This window comes from Betta splendens, chromosome 12 (assembly GCF_900634795.4).
Source record: "Betta splendens chromosome 12, fBetSpl5.4, whole genome shotgun sequence".
Lineage (NCBI taxonomy): Eukaryota > Metazoa > Chordata > Actinopteri > Anabantiformes > Osphronemidae > Betta > Betta splendens.
Genome location: NC_040892.2, coordinates 11128463 through 11146629, shown reverse-complemented (window position 1 = coordinate 11146629; position 18167 = coordinate 11128463). Strand labels below are relative to the sequence as shown.

Genomic DNA, 18167 nt, shown 5'->3' with positions numbered 1-18167 from the left:
TCTACTAAACCACTGCAACATCTGTTTGTGCTTTCAGGCTGAATGAGAGTTTCAGAACAAACCGCCTCATTTGAAGGTATCACTGTCTAAAAATAGAAGCTTCTGCTTTTGTCCACCTTGTGTGACTGACAGTGCGTCGCCCAAAACGATGATCGCATATTAGTGTGGCAGCTGACGGATCATACGGGTGTAGTGAGCGGCAGCGTGGACACCGGTGGTCATTTGTTGGGTTTATGGAGTCTCGTCTTAATTGAATGAAACGGGCACGGACACAAAACGACCAAAACACATGATGAGTCATGATCAGAAGTAATAACCACAGTCCCACGTGGAACCAGTGTCTTCAGGTGCTGAGCTGGATACAGAGGCGCCCTTCGTTACGTGACAGAAAACGGGACGCCACGCCCACCGCACACCTGCGAGACCAGCGTTCGCGCGCCCCTGCGCCCCGCCGAGCTCGTGCGCACTCGCGAGGCGCAGCAAGGGTGGCCATATACAGGACAGCGGTATCGCGCGCGCGACCTGTCTCTTTAAGTTGGTGCCAAAGCCGTTTAGCGCCGTGTCTGTTCCGAGGCTATTTCAGCGTTCGCGCCGCGGACGGGACTAAGCGTCTTCCGCTCGTCGTACACTCCGCAGCCTGGAGAGAGAGAGACGCCGCTCGGCTCCGGCGCCTGGAACCACCCGGGAAAGTTTGGAGCATGGAGAAGTAGCGAGGCGAAGCCGTCTCCGGGCCCCGGCTGCACCATGGTGAACCCGGACGAGCGTCGCCCGCTGAGTCCCAGCACGGACAGCGGGATGGTGTGAAGCCCCGGGCCGCTGTTTGACGTTGGCACCGCAATAACAGACGAACTCCGCGAACGGAACATGCAGAAGAGCGTTCGCTACAACGAGGGCCACGCACTCTATCTGTCGGTGGTCGCGCGTAAAGAGGGCACCAAGCGCGGCTTCCTGAGCAAGAAGACCGCGGAGAACAGCCGCTGGGCCGAGAAGTACTTCGCGCTCTACCAGAACGTGCTCTTCTACTTCGAGAACGACCAGAGCGCGAGACCCTCCGGTATTTACCTGCTGGAGGGATGCACGTGCGAGCCCAAGGTCTCCGCCATCACCAAGGAGCCCATGGAGAAACAGCAGGTGAGTCTAGAGGGAAATGCTCTAATACAAGCAAAACTTACTATGTAGTTTTAATTTGTTCAGTTTATTAAAACACAATCACAGCAACCGCCAAGTTTGACTTCGGGATGTAAATCCAGCATTTGCTTTGATCAATAACGGTTCAGTTTGTGAATTAATTAAACAGATGTTGATGAACGGTCACAGTGAATGGCGATAAATCAGGCTGAAGTCTGACCCTGTTGGACCTTTGTGTATCTTTGACAAAACAGCGCATCATTAATAACTTATAAACTAAACAAGTCTTTATTAAAGACAACCACTAATGGTTTGAACAGCAGTCCGTTAGTGGAAGAGCATCCAAGCCTCAGTTTGAGGAAGCTGTTCTGCATCTGTGCTGTGTCCTTGAAGCTGTGATCTTATCACTAGATGAATCAAAGGAGTTTAAGAGTATTTAGAACCTGAACCAATTGGGAACCTGTGACTGGGTTCTCCTTCACTACTGTGGTGCTGAAAGACTGGAGACTCTGCTGTTCAACATTTTGCATTCCAGATTAAATCTACACTGACTTTGTTGGAATTCTCATTTTCCAATTTGCTTAAGTGTTTTGGGTGTCAAACCAGGGAACACATCTGTCACGTCTGGATGATAATGTGGTTGCAGAGCACACTGCGTAGTTGTCGTTTATTCTTTGACTTTAACATCTGTTTGTGGTTCCGTCCCATGAGCAGCTCAGATGATGTAGATTATTATTTCATTGTTGTAGTTTCCCCCACGAGGGGCAAAAATCAAACTCCAACTTCCTGTTAAGCTGTGACAAGGCTTTATTTCAGTTTTCAGATTCAACCTAGATTATATCGGTTAAATCTGATCTGCTCATTAATACACTGGTAATCTGTCGCGCCCTGTTGGACTCTCTGTCAGCAGCACCCTGACCCGGTCAAGACTGGAAGATGACATTTGTTTGTGTGTGTGGGGGGGGGTCTCATGGAGACATTAGAGTTGGAGTCTGACCGAACAGGTGTTCCTAATAAAGTGGCCACTGAGTGTTTGTGAAGAAGTGAAGCTGTTCTGCTGATGAACCCACCAAGTGAGTCATGAGCACGTTTCTTCCCACAGAATCTTTACTGGTGTGTCTCTGCAGTAATACTCGACCACTCGACCCCACGCTGTCTGATAATGATCAGATTTCATCACATGTCTGTCAGTTTCTTTATTGAGGCACATAGATATTTAAACAGGGGGATTCATCGGTTTTGCTCAGTTTATTTATTATTCAGTTTAAAGGTTCACAGAAATAACCCAGTTCAAAGCTGATCACTCAGCTTTTTATTCTGCGGCAACATCATTATTTAGTTGCTGTTTTTGTGGCTGATTGCATTAAGTGGCTTTGATCAGTAGAGTTTTGATCTAATTTTACTAAATAAATGTGTGTTTGACCAAGATGACAAATAATAGACAGGCTCACATACAGGCTCCACCCAGCGTCTACCCAGCGATGGCCACATTTGCAACAAACCCCTTAATGGGATCAGACTGAGCTGAGGGAAGTGACCGTGATAGCGAGGCCGCTGCTGTGGTGCCTGTGAACTGGAAACGACTGGGCTTGTTCAGCAGCCTCTAGCACACAATCTAATAAATCCTGCATGTTTCTGCTTTTGTTATGAAAACAGAAACAGTCAAGTTCCACATCCACAGAACAATGTTACGGTTCAGCTCTTCTCAGGGACCAGGAAGCTTCCAAGCAACTTAAATCCCAATGGAATCAGCCTCTAAATTTAGTTATGTCCTGCAAAGAGCTCCTGCTTAGGCGGATAAGGCTGCCTGAAGGTCCACGGAAAGTCTGACTTTTGATACCGTCCTCCTGGCTGGGCATGGTGCACCTGCTCAGGGAAGCTTCCTGGACAAAGGAAATATATAGTGTGTTCACCAGCTCTGATCTGATGTGGAGCAGGTCACTGAAAGCATCTTTATTGGATTGTGAGCAGCAGGTTGATTAAATTGGAGGGTTTATTTTTCCAAGATTGGGTCAAATATGTGGATTTTGTTCCCTCTGCCCTGCTGCTTTATGCCAATGCAGTTCATTATTGCTCCGTGTGGTTGATGCATTTCCATGGTAACCATGGTGATTTGTCAGCGTCGCTCCTCAAGTTGATCAGTGTAGGCAAGCACCTTGTTTCTATGAACACTGACAAAGTGACAAACTTGCAAGTGTTTTAAGCGAACTGTCTTTGTGATGCCTGTTGCAGGTTTTTTCACTTCCATTAAAATGTTAAACAAAATTAACCAACATATCCAACATCAAATGATGTTCTGATGTTAGGGAAAACTGGTCTCCGCCACCATGAGCCAGTCCATGGACAAAGCGAGGCTTAGAGCCGCCATCTCTGTCATTGGTGTCCTGGAGCTTAAAGCAGGGTTGTTGCCGGGGAAGCCGCTTTAGCAGAACAAGGAGCCGAACAAGCCTCGGTAGTTACGTAAACCTCCCTCCCCCCAACACACAAACAAGCCCTTAAGCCTCTGGTCTGCAGCCGGCTCACGCTCATCGTTACATCATTACTACACAGGCCTGTCTCTCTCTACTCAGCCTTAAAGCAAGGTGCATTGTCAGATGCTGTAACACCGTGAAGATAAATGTGCAGGATCACACAGCTCACTGGCCCGAAAACTTCAGAGTCAGCAGAAAAACCGGAGTTTACATTGTACTCATCATCTTTTATAGAGGCCATGTGTTTTGTGTTTACAACAAAGTGGGACCTCAATTTATATATGACGTGAGATTCAGCACATTTTCAGTTCGCCAGATTTGAATGCTGGCAGAAAACGAGCCTGATCCTGCTTTAATTAAACCAACAGAAGACAACAGATTGCTTACTGCTGCGTTTGTCATGAAACTAGCTGCTCCTTAGTGAATTAGATAAGATAAGTACACATGGCACCAGGTGCATCATGGGAGGAAGGCGAACTGGGAGTATCCAGAGGAACCAACATGGTGGTTCTAATTAGATGGGTTTGTGTCTACACTCCTCTACACCAGGTCATAAAACAAATCACTCTAACATGTTAAAGCCTTTATGGAGCAGTGCATTTTACTGCTGTAGCTTCTGTTTATTATCAGACATCATCCCATCTGCTTCTCAGCTGGTACCACCTAAAGGCTCATGGAAGATGAACACAAGGTCTGAGCAGATGCTGCAACTGAGAAAAGCCTCCATGGTTCCTGGTCAGAGGAGGGGGTTGTTTGTTCAGGTTGTTAATCATGAGCTAGCAGCTCTGTCTCTGAGGGACCAGCCCGGTCCACTGGGATCCTCCATGTTTACCACAGCACATCTTAATGAATCCACCCATTATCATGAAAGGTGAATGTTGGTGGCTCCCGAGGCTGCATCCTCCACAGCCTTGGTTCAGTTCAGTGTCAGACTTTAAAATAACCTCAGGAGATGTTGAAGTGAGATTTTGCTGTAGAAATATAATAATGTCTTTAATCTGTACACACATTTAGCAGATCTCCTAATTCACGTCACCATGACCAAGGTTTTATTATCTATGTGACTGTTCCCAGTCTGAACTTTACCTTCTCTCCAGTGAATCCAGTAGATGAGACTCAATCCCGACCATAAACCTGTGACCATTACAGACAACTAGAAACTCATGCGTTTTCTTGGGCACACTGTTGGGTGTTCTGGCCGATCAGGCATGGAATGCAGTGTTTCCTGATAACTTGGTCTGTACTTCCCTGAAGAAGCTGGCTGACGCCTCTTTGACTGTATTACAGTACTACTTCCTGGTCATTTTTGGCCACGATGGACAAAAGCCCCTGGAGCTGCGGGCGGAGGAGGAGTCGGACTGCAATGAGTGGGTGGAGTGCATCCAGCAGGCCAGGTATGGAGTCCTTAAGGACCTGCAGCTCACAACAAGACAGACAAGAGGAGTTAAGCAGAACCAGAACCAGTTTGTCCTTCCTTCAACGCAGCCTCTTAGATTAACATTAATTTCCCCAGTGAAACGCTAATGATGATGCAGCATCATTATTCTCCCTAAAGTGTGCATGTGTTTATAAATCTCTAATACTGGATTTAAAATGCGACTAAATATTTTCAACACATTTATAACATTTTCATCTTATGGGCTGAAAATGTTTCATCGTAGCTGTAAGTGAAGAATCAGGGTGCTCTACTCCATTATTTAATCATTACAGACATATTCAACGTTGTCCCTAAACTTGCTGGAGACTCTAACTCCACTTCCGTCACCAGTTTTGTTCAGATGCAAATTTGACACAACTGTTTAACATCTGAGTGTGTGTGTGGGCGCCTGGGCGCGTTCTGCTCGCAGCAGTTCACATTTAGGTCACAGTAGTGTCGAACGGCTCGCTGGTTACATCACAGCCCCGACCTCGCCACTCGAACGCACTCTGTGTGCTCTCCCTCTCTGTTGCTACCTTTTTCTAGTTTTTCAGTCTAAAATGTTTTGTAAATCACCGGTTTCACATGAAAACTGTTTGAATTTGTTTTCCCAGTTTTAGGCAACAACCTGTTGTGGTGGCCTGCAACTATTCTGCTTTTCTTTTTTAGCTACTCTGACATCATCATTGAGCGAGAGATCCTGATGCAGAAGTACATCCACCTGGTCCAGATCATGGAGACAGAGAAGATAGCAGCCAATCAGCTCCGCACACAACTAGAGGACCAGGACACAGAGATCGAGAGGCTTAAAGGCGAGGTATGCATGAGTGCATCCGTGCATGAACACAGACTCTGGGTGAGACGGAGCACAGGGCTGTACGACAGCTGCAAGGCCATTCTCAGGCAATAAGCTGCTGCTTGTTGTGAACCAGCTGTAACAATGCTTTGTGAATATTTTATCTTCTGTTGTTCTCTCAGATCGCGGTGTTGAACAAAGCCAAGGAACGGATCCGGCCTTACCAGAACAACCAAGATGAGGAGGACCCGGATATTAAAAAGATCAAAAAGGTGGGTTGCAGATGTATAAATATGAGCAGAGACCTGTAAAACTGGCCGACGCGGAGAAAGACGCACCTGCTGTGACTGCGCAGGTGCAGAGTTTCATGCGTGGCTGGCTGTGCCGGAGGAAGTGGAAGCTCATCGTCCAGGACTACATCTGTTCACCTCATGCCGAGAGCATGAGGAAGAGGAACCAGATCGTCTTCAGCATGGTGGAAGCTGAGACGGAGTACGTCCACCAGCTGTCCATCCTGGTCAACTGTTTCCTGCGGCCGCTCCGCATGGCCGCCAGCTCCAAGAAGCCGCCCATCAGCCACGACGACGTCAGCAGCATCTTCCTCAACAGGTGCAGCTTTACTCTCAAAATGTTTCAATATGTCAGCTTTTATCCTGGTTCTTTATCACAGTCCTTCTTTTCTAGTGAGACCATCATGTTTTTGCATGAGATCTTCCATCAGGGTCTAAAGGCCCGGATTGCCAACTGGCCCACTTTGGTTTTGGGTGAGATTCCAGCCAACTAATGGCTCACTGTGCTGCTATTTCCATCTGAAGCCTGTTTCTGTCTCCGCACGCAGCCGACCTGTTCGACATCCTACTGCCAATGTTGAACATCTACCAGGAGTTTGTACGGAACCATCAGTACAGTCTGCAGGTGCTGGCGAACTGCAAGCAGAACCGAGACTTTGACAAGCTGCTCAAACAGTACGAGTCCAACGCAGCCTGTGAGGGCCGGATGTTGGAGACGTTCCTCACGTATCCCATGTTCCAGGTCATACAGGAGGTTTTTACTCTAAATACGGGCACCAGGCCCGAATGTGCCCTCATTGTAACATAAAGCCAATCCAATACAGCTGACATAAATTAAACAAGACTTCTTTCTTCAACCACTGATTCACCTGTAAAGTGATTGTTTTCTGTGGTCTAAATATTATATTGTAACCTTTGTGATTTTTAAAGAAACTTTTTGCATTTTGATTCTGAAATTTAATATATATTTATTATAAATATATATTTTAAAAGAAAATGACTTAAATGCATTGCAAAGGCCGTAAAAAAAACATAAAAAACAGACAAATCACGCATAAAAAAAAAAAACACTTGAAAATTGACGCATGGAGACGGGCTTGTTGCAGAATGAAGCCGTGTCTTCTGTGCGATTGTGCTCATCCCTGTATAAAAACGTGCTGGTTAATATTTCAGATCCCACGCTACATCATCACTCTTCATGAGCTGCTGGCTCACACGCCTCACGAACACGTGGAGCGCAAGAGCATGGAGTTTGCCAAATCCAAACTGGAGGAGCTGTCAAAGTAAGTGTCTTACAGGTTTAAATGATTAACTGTGACGCTGATGCTTCTAGTGACCTTTGCTCATGTCCTCAGGATGATGCACGATGAAGTGAGCGACACGGAGAACATCAGGAAGAACCTGGCCATCGAGCGGATGATTGTAGAAGGCTGCGACATCCTGTTGGATACCAGCCAGACCTTTGTCAGACAGGGTGAGCCTCCTCTGCAGCAGCCATACGTCGCCTCTGGATCCTTTTATCCCACTTCTCACACTCTCACCGTTCACGGCCAGGGTTCCTCATTCAGCTGCCGCCCAGCAGCGAGCGGAGCATGCTCAGCAAGGTCCGCCTGGGCTCCCTCTCTCTGAGGAAGGAAGGGGAACGACAATGCTTCCTGTTTACCAAACACTTCCTCATCTGTACTCGATCCTCTGGAGGAAAGCTTCACTTGCTCAAGGTCAGCCTCACCTGTGCATTTGCAGGTCAAAAATCACTGTGTCCTCTTGCTTTTGTGCCCAGGGAGTTCTTGAGAATTTTGCAGCCAGCACAACGTGGAGCTAGTAGTTTTTTGTTTGTCTTTCTTCTCAGCAGGGAGGAACGCTGTCTCTCATAGAGTGCACCCTGTTTGAAGACCTTGATGCCATTGACGAGGACTGTGAGTATCTCTGGCCAGGTGCCGTCTAACCCAGCTCCTCCCCACAGTATCTGCCTCACGATATGCGTGTGGTTTCCTCAGACAATGCTGCAGGTCAAGGCCTTAACCATCTGGAGTTTAAAATCGTGGTGGAGCCTCCTGATGGCCAGTCCTTCTCTGTCGTCCTCCTGGCGCCGTCTCGTCAGGAGAAGGCTGCGTGGACCAGCGACATCAGCCAGGTGGGTCCAGTAGTGGTGGTGCTGAACAAAGGTGTGTTCACAGCTCATGTTCATGTGTCTGTGTGTCTTAGTGCATCGATAACATCCGGTGCAACGGCCTTATAACCAGCGTGTTTGAGGAGAACTCCAAGGTTTCTGTGCCGCACATGATCAAGTAAGAAAACAATGTTTAAATGGGACGTGTGAAACCAAACAACCTCCCCTTGCTTGACACTACAGACATATAGTCAGGGTCTGGTGAGTCTGCAGCCATGTCTTCCCTCAGGTCTGATGCCCGGCTGCATACAGACGATGTCGACATTTGCTTTAGCAAGACACTGAACTCCTGCAAGGTGCCACAGATCCGCTACGCCAGCGTGGAGCGTCTGCTGGAGCGGCTGACGGACCTGCGCTTCCTGTCCATAGACTTCCTCAACACTTTCCTCCACACGTACAGGATCTTCACCACCGCTGCCGTGGTCATCGACAAACTCACCGACATCTACAAGAAGCCGTTTACCTCCATACCTGTGAGGTACGTGACGCCAGCTAACTAGTCTGCTCATGGTCCTCCCTCCTCATTGCCTTCCTCCGTTCTTGTCATTGTCCTCTCATCATTCACCTCCTGTCATCATCCTTCATTCTCCCAGGATCGAGCAGCTTTCATATGATCGTCTGTCCATCATGTCCCTCTGCCCAGACTACAGTCTGAAGATCACACAGCTGGCACTGGACCAGTCCAAGTAAACGGCACCAGTGGAACTCCTGATTCTCGTGTTTCGCTGTTTGTTAGTGATGTTGCCACAGATCAGCGCCTTTTCTTCCTCCTATCAGGTCTTTGGAGCTGTTCTTCGCGACCAACCAGGGTATGTGGGGAACAGACCCTTTAAACAACAAGTCTCCGAGGCTGTGCCGCAAGTTTTCCTCTCCTCCTCCTCTGTCCATCCCCTCTCGCACCTCTTCCCCTGTCCATTGCCGCAAGCTCTCCCTCAGTTCCCCGATCAGCATCAAAGTGGGAGCTTTGGACCTGTCTGCCACCCCCTCCTCCTCTGCAGCCAACTCTCCCACCTCCAGTCACAGCCCCTCCATCTCCTCGCCTCCTCCCACCTCCACCAGGCCTCCTTCTGGCTTCTCTTCTCCTCCGCCCACTGCCACACGTTCACCCAGCCTACCTCAGGCCGCCTGGGTGTCTTCGCCACCCCCGATCTCTACCAGGGCCCCATTGGACCTCAGCCGGGGTCCCAGCTCCCCAGAGCTGAGCCCGGCTGCAGGGGAGGACGTCAGCGGGGAGCTGCCTCGCATCGATGCCTTCTGTGGGAAGCTAAGGCGAAGCATCCGCAGAGGTAAGACGCACGTGTGTGCTCATGAAGAACAATGCAGATGCATGAAAATTAGATGTTTAGGATGTGACCTGTTCTCCCTCCAACAGCTGTCCTGGAGTCAGTGTCGCTAGACAAATTCATTCCTGAAACACCAGCGACCAGTGAAGCGAGTGACATGTCTCCCTGCCGCTCGCCTTCCACACCGAGGCACCTCCGCTATAGACAGACAGGAGGTGCAGTGTGCACGCACACACATTCTGCTACCAGGACACGGTATGTTCAGCTCCCCTTCTTATCTTGTATGCTGCTCTTTGCAGTCACACCGGGTGAGAACTCTCGTTGCACCATGTCGCCAGCTTCAGCTTTCGCCATTGCCACCGCTGCTGCTGGACACAGCAGCTCCCAGGGTGAGCCCAGGAAGCCAAACACAGGAAGGAATTACCACCGTCACCCCACGGTGCATTGGCAGAAAGGAAGGCTCAACTTTTTTTTTTTTACTTTTTTTCCTAGGTTTTAATAATCCTGAAAAAGGCTGTGACAAAGAGTTCATCATCCGCAGAGCTGCTACCAACAGAGTCCTCAATGTGCTGCGACACTGGGTGTCCAAACACTCGCAGGTAAGTCCAGAGCAGCAGCAGCAGTAGGAAGTGATGAACTGCCTCAGAAGGAGGGAGGTCCATGTACAAGCCTGCGTCAGTTGGGGGAAAGCAGTTTGACTGTGTTCACACTGAAGATAACCCTTCGCTGTCTAAACCTAGATGCAAGCTGCAGCATCTTCAGATTCCTACTGTCACATGTGACCAAGAAGACCCATCACATCGCACAAATACTAGCTGCATTTTAGGAATTTACCACTGATGCTAAAATAATTTGTGTGAAACCAGCATTGTATGAGACACCTCCTCTGGTGACTTACTCTCCTGAGCAGTGTGTAAAATATTTCCGCAGTAACTAAAGTGAAGTAAATTTTAGAAAACTTTGTACTTCAGGGTAAATACAGACTCGAGTCCAGTCCAGTTAACTAAAGTCTTTCTGTTACTGGTTGTGGGTTTGTTGTTGTTGCTCTTTCTGCTGCTGTGGCTGTCTCTTCCTCCTCTCCTCTCTTCTACCCAGGGAGTGTGTAGAAAGGTCGGCCTCCTCCTCAGGGGCAATGAAAGGTTTCATTTTAAATTATGTAAGATGCTACTTTTGTGTCAGGACACCAGAACTAGTTATGATGATTTTTATTTTTGTTAATAAAGTCAGGTTAGCTGTGATCTTCAGAAGTGTCATGGCACAAACGAACCAGCGCTGAGGTTAGAAATGTGTCATATCTGTGACCTTGCATGGTGGTCCTGGTTTTGGTGTGATCCAGTAGAGTGCCCCGCTTGCCTTCTTGTCCTTGATGTGAATGTGATCAGGTGGAATCTGGTTCTGCTCTGACAAGTTGCCAGTAGAGGTAGAACTTGACCTTTTTTAGATGGTGTCCTCAAATCTAAACCACTCAACTGTCTGTATCTTACACCATCAGGACTTTGAGATGAACAGCGAGCTTAAGACCGGTGTCGTTGTTCTGCTGGAGGAGGTGCTACGAGACCCGGACCTGCTGCCTCAGGAGAGAAAGGCTACAAGCAACATATTAAGGTGTCCTGCAACTCCTTTGTTCTTTCATATATAAAAAAACACTTGACTGAGGTTCTCATAATTCATGCATAAAACGGTGAAATCCTTATTTGTTGCTTTGCTAGACTCTGTTTGCAGGGCAATTTAATACAATCAGTCTTTCACTTTACGTAAAGTCTAGAAATATTGAAACACAAATAAGTCCTCCATTCACAATTATACTACAGTAAAAGTATATAAAAAGTCTGTACTCTTCCTCTTTAGTGCCCTTTGTCAAGAAGAACAGGATGATGCTCAGCTGAAGATCGAGGACATACTACAGATGGTCAGTACTACAGTAATGTTACTACAGCAGTACACAGTCTATATTTTGATTCAAAGCATCCATTGGCACAAATATTTTGTATTGAAACAACTCCTGTCCTGGTTGTGGAACAGAAAAGCTGCCCCCTGCTCCACTTCATAGCGGTAAGCATGGCGTTGCTCTGTGCTTGTGGTGACTCTGTTGTGTGTAACGTGTCCTATATGTTGTGTTTTTTAACTGTATGATTTGGCAGCCTGTACGCATCCATACTCGGTGTCTGTGTGTTTTCAGGCAGAGAGTCCGAGGGCCGAGTGCTTTGAGTCCCTGTCAGCGATGGAACTGGCAGAACAGATCACTCTGCTGGACCACATTGTGTTTAGGAGTATTCCTTACGAGTGAGTGGAACCAACCACTGTGTTTAAATTCTGCTTCTTCTGCAGCATGTTCAGATCTGAGACTGAATGTCTCCTGTCCTCCAGGGAATTTCTGGGTCAGGGCTGGATGAAGCTCGAAAAGATGGAGAGAACTCCCTACATCATGAAGACCAGCCAGCACTTCAATGATGTAAGCCTGCTGGTATTGGAGTGGAGTCTGTGCTGTGATATGAAATCAAAGCTAATCTGAGACCTCAATTTTTCTGCCTGTCGTCTGCTCGCCACAGATGAGTAACTTGGTGGCGTCGCAGATAATGACCCACACTGATGTGGGCTCCAGGGCCGGCTCCATAGAGAAGTGGCTAGCGGTGGCTGATATCTGTCGCTGCCTCAACAATTACAACGGCATGCTGGAGATCACCTCTGCTCTGAACCGCAGCGCCATCTACCGGCTGAAGAAGACCTGGGCCAAAGTCTGCAAACAGGTGAGTGTCTGTTGCTTAAAAAGCTGCTGTTGACAAAGCCGCTCTGACTTCTCTGTCTGACCTCTGTCTTCTAGACCAAAGCCCTCATGGACCGCTTGCAGAAGACGGTGTCGTCAGAAGGACGCTTCAAGAATCTCAGAGAGACTCTGAAAAAGTAAATACAGCTGATCAGCAGACACGTCTAGCGTAAGAAATGTTAAGAGGCTAATGTTTCCACCGTGTGCAGCTGTAACCCTCCATGTGTCCCATACCTGGGCATGTACCTCGCTGACCTGGCCTTCATTGAGGAGGGAACGCCCAACTTCACGGAAGACGGACTGGTCAACTTCTCTAAGATGAGGATGGTAATGATGTTCTCTGCTACGATGAGGCTTAAAGCTATATACAGATTCGCATTGTCCACATGTGAATCTGAATGCACAGGACAGTGAGAATGACCATGTTCAGCTCCACTCCATCTTTAGGTCTCATTGTCTCGTCTCTACTCGTTCAGATTTCTCACATCATCCGTGAGATTCGTCAGTTCCAGCAGGCTCCTTACAGGATTGAGCACCAGCCCAGAGTAGGTCCAGCTGCTGAAACAGCCTGTAAATACGTCCTCTATAACACGTGGGTTTATTAACACGCTGGGTATTTGTCCTCTAGGTGACTCAGTTCCTCCTGGACAAGACTCTGGTGATGGATGAAGACACGCTCTACGAGCTCTCACTGAAAATTGAGCCCAGGGTGGCACCTGGATAACTTTGACTTTGATCCTCACAAACTTATGTCTTTTCCACCTAAACGTCCTGAGAAAAACGACACAGCTTGAGATGTTGGACATGTTTAAAGACACAGCTACACGTGTTGGTGAGCTCAGGCCACTCAGGAGAAAACGTGCCTTAACGTATGGCGTTACCCTGTACAGACGACCTTTGACCTTTTGGAGACCTCTGCTCCTGCTGCTCCGCGTGGGTTTGCTGGGAGAAGGCCCCGGGTACCATAGTGATCACTGGGCTCTAAAACATAACTTCAGTCTCTTCAGTTGTGGAATAAGTGATGTTCTACACAGAAATAATTCCAGTCGCTGAAATGTTTCTTACATCCTGCAAAACCCTGAATTTGCTTCTTCAATTGCATCATTACTAGTTCACAATGTTGCTTATTACATTGAGATTTTAAGTCCTGTCAACTGTATAACAACCATTTTCTCGGACTGTTGATCTGTAGCGAATGTTTCTATACTCGTCCATAGTACTGTATGTTGATGCTGTTTCCCTAAGGTTCCTGAGAACATTTGTCCTTTTTTAAAATGATTAGTTTTATTCTTTGAATGCTTTAATACTTTAGCAGACGCTTGCTTTCTTACGACGCTGTATCATTTCTTATTCCACTTTTTATTCCTCTGTGCAATATACAGATATGTACACACACCAGGCTTCAAAATAAAAGCACGCCGAACTGTGACTAGGCTGCATGTGGTGGTTCTAGGCAGTAGAAGGAGACATTGTTGGTTCCTAGATCTCAGCATCTCAAAGGTTTGAAAATTGAGAAAGTCTTTGTCAAATCTGTCTGGACTGGATGTTCTTCTTTTACACCTGTTGGGTCACCTTGACCTACATCCTCCTGGCTGCAGGGTTTTACCGTGTCCTCCTCTTCTGGACTATAGAAGACCGCCTCTGATTGACTGCCCCTAAGGTAAGGTTTAGTGGTTTGTTCCTTATGTTTGTCTTGGAATATGCATTCATCTCTGCAGTGTTCATAGACAACAGCTCTGCTTCAGAGAAATCTGGGCTTCGGTGACAAAGGCTCTAAGAGGCACGAGTCCAGACACACAGAGCTTTTGTCACCAGGATGAAAACGTTCTCCACTTACATGTTTACATGTGTAGGGCTCTGAGAAGGTAGGTCCAACCCGGAGACCGAGAACCCTGTATGTCAAGGTCAAGCTGGGCGCTGATACCGGACCCTGCTGAACATGAGAGGTCTGTGCTGCTGTAGCTCACGTCAGCCGCCCTCTATTGGTTTACGGCTGTCGGCGTCTGAGCGTGTGATTGGTCGCTGGTCTAACCCACGTGTTGGTGTGAATCTGGTCTGGAGGGCAGAGCTGTTCAAGCACAGACCTCGAGCAGGACACTGAGCCACTGGTCTACAGGTACTGTACCTCAGGTTTTACTGACGTGAGGCCTAAGGCATGCTTTGATATTTAATTTGGGCATGTTTTACTGATAAAGTACATCTAAGGTTCAGCTACACTTTTTAACATTAAATCTGGAGAGCTTTCTAATGTTGAGACCTGGCGTTAACTCTCATGTGTCCTTCAAAGAACAAAGCTGTTCTCACACCATGCTGGGTATTCAGTCAGAGGTTCAAGGTAACTACTGGGGGGGGCTGATGGAAGGTCCCAGCACTTCATACCGGCTGGAGGCGCTGCTCTTCAGCCTGGGATCATTTCTATCACTCCTCTGCCTCGGACTCATGACGCTGGGTCCTGTGACCCGTTCAGAATGTCACAGCAGTATGAGCCCCAGATGGATCAAGTCTTGGCACTGGATCCTGCTGCCAGTGATCTATAAATAATATTCCAAAAGAACCCAGAGACAGGAAGACAAGTCTGTGGACACGTACAGCTGATTAAGTGCTGTAATTCGCTGGGTGAATGAATCAACTTGGTTTAGCGCTTAGCTACGCTATAATCATGTCATAGTATAGAGGTATGGAGGTACTGCTGACCTCTGCAAAGGTCAAGCAAGTGGATGGTCTGTGTTGATTTGTGTGATTGTTTTTGCATCTCTGCTAAATTGTTTTAATTTATTTGATATCCTACTTCTCTGCAGCTCATTCTGCTTCACTCTGAGCACAAACATGGCGGGTTCTTTCCAGCGCCTGATCTCCGGTCGGGGCACGGCCGTGCTTTTGGCCGGCTTGGGTGCAGGAACCATGGCCACCGGATTCCTGTTAAGCGAGAAGGGCTCCCTAGCTGCTGAGGTGAAGAGCAAGCTGTATCCTCCCAGGTAAGAAGGAAGAACACATGAGCGTTTATGGCTTTAAAGCTGAAGGTGGACGATTAGTGAAGAGGTCACAGCAGCGACCCTGAGTCCCACAGTATCAGCAGTGCTCTCAGGTTTCATCTGCAGGAGCTTCAGACTCTCCCTCACTCACCTTGTCCTTACCAATGGTGGTAACCAGGACATAAGGCGTCTATGTCCATCCTGCTTGATTTAAAATCTAGTGTCAGTTGTTTTTTCTGTTGTGAGGTTTCTCTTACATGTTTTGTGGCTGTGCTTTGGCTACAACTTCTTTGTCTTGAAACAAGCTGGAGGTGCTGTCGAAGGCTGAGGTGTTTTCAAACCCTTCTGATCGTTCTTTGTGCAGCTGTGACTTCCCTGACCTGAGGAAACACAACAACTGCATGGCTTCGGCTCTCACTCCGGCCATTTACGCCAAACTGAGGGACAAGCTCACCCCCAACAACTGGACCCTGGACCAGTGCATCCAGACCGGAGTGGACAACCCCGGCCACCCCTTCATCAAGACGGTGGGCTGCGTGGCTGGCGATGAGGAGAGTTACGAGGTGAGCGAATCCAAAGGCCCTTCGAGTCCCCAAAACCTTTGACCTTTGACCTCGGCTAACTCGTGTTCTCCTCCAGGTGTTTGCTGACCTCTTTAACCCAGTCATCAAAGACAGGCACAACGGCTACGACCCCAAAACCATGACCCACCCCACTGATCTGGATTCCTCCAAGGTGCCGACAGCCTCTGCCTCCGTCTGTCCACGCGCTGCTCCTGCTTCATCAATGCTGTACTCTCCCTTCCCAGATCACCAATGGCGTGTTTGACGACAACTACGTCCTGTCGTCTCGGGTCCGGACCGGGCGCAGTATCCGTGGGCTGAGCCTTCCTCCAGCCTGTTCCAGGGCCGAGCGCCGTGAGGTGGAGCGGGTGACTGTGACAGCTCTGGACGGCCTGAAGGGAGACCTGTCCGGGCGCTATTACAGCCTGGGAGACATGACGGAGAAGGAGCAGCAGCAGCTCATCGATGTGAGTGGGCTAGCAGCGCCACCTGCTGGGAATGAAAGCAAGGGATCTTGTAATTGATGAGGTAGAAGACGCCTTCTCTGACTTTGACCACCTCCGTTTCCCTCGTCCCTCCTTTAGGACCACTTCCTGTTCGACAAGCCCGTCTCTCCCCTGCTGACATGTGCCTTCATGGCCAGAGACTGGCCTGACGCCAGGGGCATCTGGTAGGGCTGATGCACGTCTGCTGTGACTCTAAGCGTCCTCTTAAACCCAAACCCTCTCAGTAGAATCACTGTCACTTGTCTACGTTCTGCTCAGGCACAACAACGAGAAGACCTTCCTGATCTGGGTGAATGAGGAGGACCACACCAGAGTTATCTCCATGGAGAAGGGAGGCAACATGAAGAGGGTTTTTGAGAGGTTCTGCAGAGGCCTCAAACAGGTAGTGTGGATGAGCAGAGAACAATCGAACAATGAAGTTAGAGGTCCTGATCCTATTCAGTGGTTTATATAACCGTCACATTTAATTTCACTTTATTTAGGATAAAGTTTGCAATGTGCTTTTTATGTACTTTGTATATACCACAGGTGGAGCATCTGATCCAGGAGAGAGGCTGGGAGTTTATGTGGAATAAGCATCTAGGCTACATCCTCACATGTCCGTCCAACCTGGGCACAGGCCTTCGGGCCGGGGTGCATGTGCGCCTGCCGAAGCTCAGCAAGGTGACTCACAAACGCAGACACTTTCTTCTTTAAAGAGTAAATGCTCCATTGGGAGAAGTAAACTCTAAGAATCTGAAACAAAGAGCCATTGTTTTTGTCACCACCTACATTTTTAGATATTTTTACTCTGCAGGACCAACGATTCCCTAAAATCCTTGAGAACCTGCGGCTGCAGAAGAGGGGCACGGGAGGCGTGGACACCGCCGCTACCGGAGACACCTTTGACATCTCCAACCTGGACCGTCTGGGCAAGTCTGAGGTGAGGATGCAGCAATAGTCTTCTTGTGGCTTCTTGCCTCCCTGTCATCAGCAGCACCAGACGTGACTGAAGGGAACCTCTGTGTGCCTCTAGGTGGAGTTGGTCCAGCTGGTGGTGGACGGGGTCAACTACCTGATCGAGTGCGAGAAGAAGCTGGAGAAAGGCCAGGACATCAAAGTCCCAGCTCCCATAGCTCAGTTTAAGAAGTAGACGGTAGAGCACGACGCTGGCTCAGAATGCCCACTACAGAGGATGGCTTAAATCTTTAGCGTGACCTCGTGCTACGGTTACAGATGACCTGCAGTTAGGGGATAATTCTACCTTAAGTTAAGGCCTGTGCTGAAACCCCTCACTTCAATAAACCCAAGCCTAAACACAGTTACTGTGCTACTCTGGTTTCCAGCCTGTGATGTTGTTTGAATGATTATTAATCTGTTATGTAGATTGAGGACTATCTGAAGAGGGACACGAACCAGGGATGTAAATACGACACAAGTATTCTGATTTTATCTTTTCTAATGCCGTTCTTGAATATCAAACACTGCTGATTCATGTTTTACAGGAAACAGTAGTTCCGGCAGTAACAGAGCTCCTGACCACTAGAGGGCACAGTTGCTCATTATGCATTATTTTCAATACATCACATTATGTAGAATATTACATGCAAATCACTGGACTATTTCCTCCATGGGAATCCGCTGAGCCTTTGGGAATGTTTGCACCTGGATGGGCTCTGACAGCTTGTTTATACGACAGCCAGTTCAGCTGCAGGATTTAATCGAGCAACTTTAAAGGTGGTTTGTTTGAGCAGTTATCTGTTCCTAACATGTTGTAGGAACATGATGGATGATGATGTGAGCCGCAGCTTCGCTACAAATTAAACCA

The 18167-nt window shown here is 48.1% G+C and overlaps 2 protein-coding genes across 8 annotated transcripts; both read left to right on the top strand.

The window, feature by feature from the left end:
- Positions 1–218: 218 nt before the first annotated feature.
- Positions 219–13748, top strand: rasgrf2a (Ras protein-specific guanine nucleotide-releasing factor 2a). Of its 7 annotated transcripts, none has more exons than XM_029169166.3 (29): positions 220–1131; positions 4887–4993; positions 5686–5833; positions 5995–6084; positions 6168–6421; positions 6497–6576; positions 6651–6844; positions 7276–7385; positions 7458–7576; positions 7657–7820; positions 7952–8018; positions 8100–8236; positions 8308–8390; positions 8502–8750; positions 8866–8958; positions 9050–9558; positions 9645–9770; positions 9855–9944; positions 10048–10154; positions 11048–11160; positions 11404–11464; positions 11578–11607; positions 11735–11838; positions 11923–12007; positions 12105–12302; positions 12377–12456; positions 12529–12646; positions 12796–12864; positions 12948–13748. In XM_029169166.3, exons 1-29 carry the CDS (start codon positions 865–867, stop codon positions 13041–13043), a joined length of 3948 nt encoding a protein of 1315 aa, XP_029024999.1. In that variant the 5' UTR covers positions 220–864; the 3' UTR covers positions 13044–13748. The 7 variants fall into 7 exon arrangements, with proteins under 7 accessions (XP_029025001.1, XP_029025004.1, XP_029024999.1 ...); XM_029169167.3 differs by having other exon boundaries at positions 221–1131; positions 7955–8018; XM_029169168.3 differs by lacking the exon at positions 11578–11607 and having other exon boundaries at positions 219–1131.
- A 538-nt stretch (positions 13749–14286) lies between these two features.
- On the top strand, positions 14287–17660 carry ckmt2a (creatine kinase, mitochondrial 2a (sarcomeric)). The gene is made up of 10 exons (XM_029169237.3): positions 14287–14435; positions 15118–15294; positions 15656–15854; positions 15931–16026; positions 16100–16321; positions 16439–16524; positions 16619–16742; positions 16889–17023; positions 17157–17282; positions 17376–17660. Exons 2-10 carry the CDS (start codon positions 15146–15148, stop codon positions 17490–17492), a joined length of 1254 nt encoding a protein of 417 aa, XP_029025070.1. The 5' UTR covers positions 14287–14435; positions 15118–15145; the 3' UTR covers positions 17493–17660.
- Positions 17661–18167: the final 507 nt, after the last annotated feature.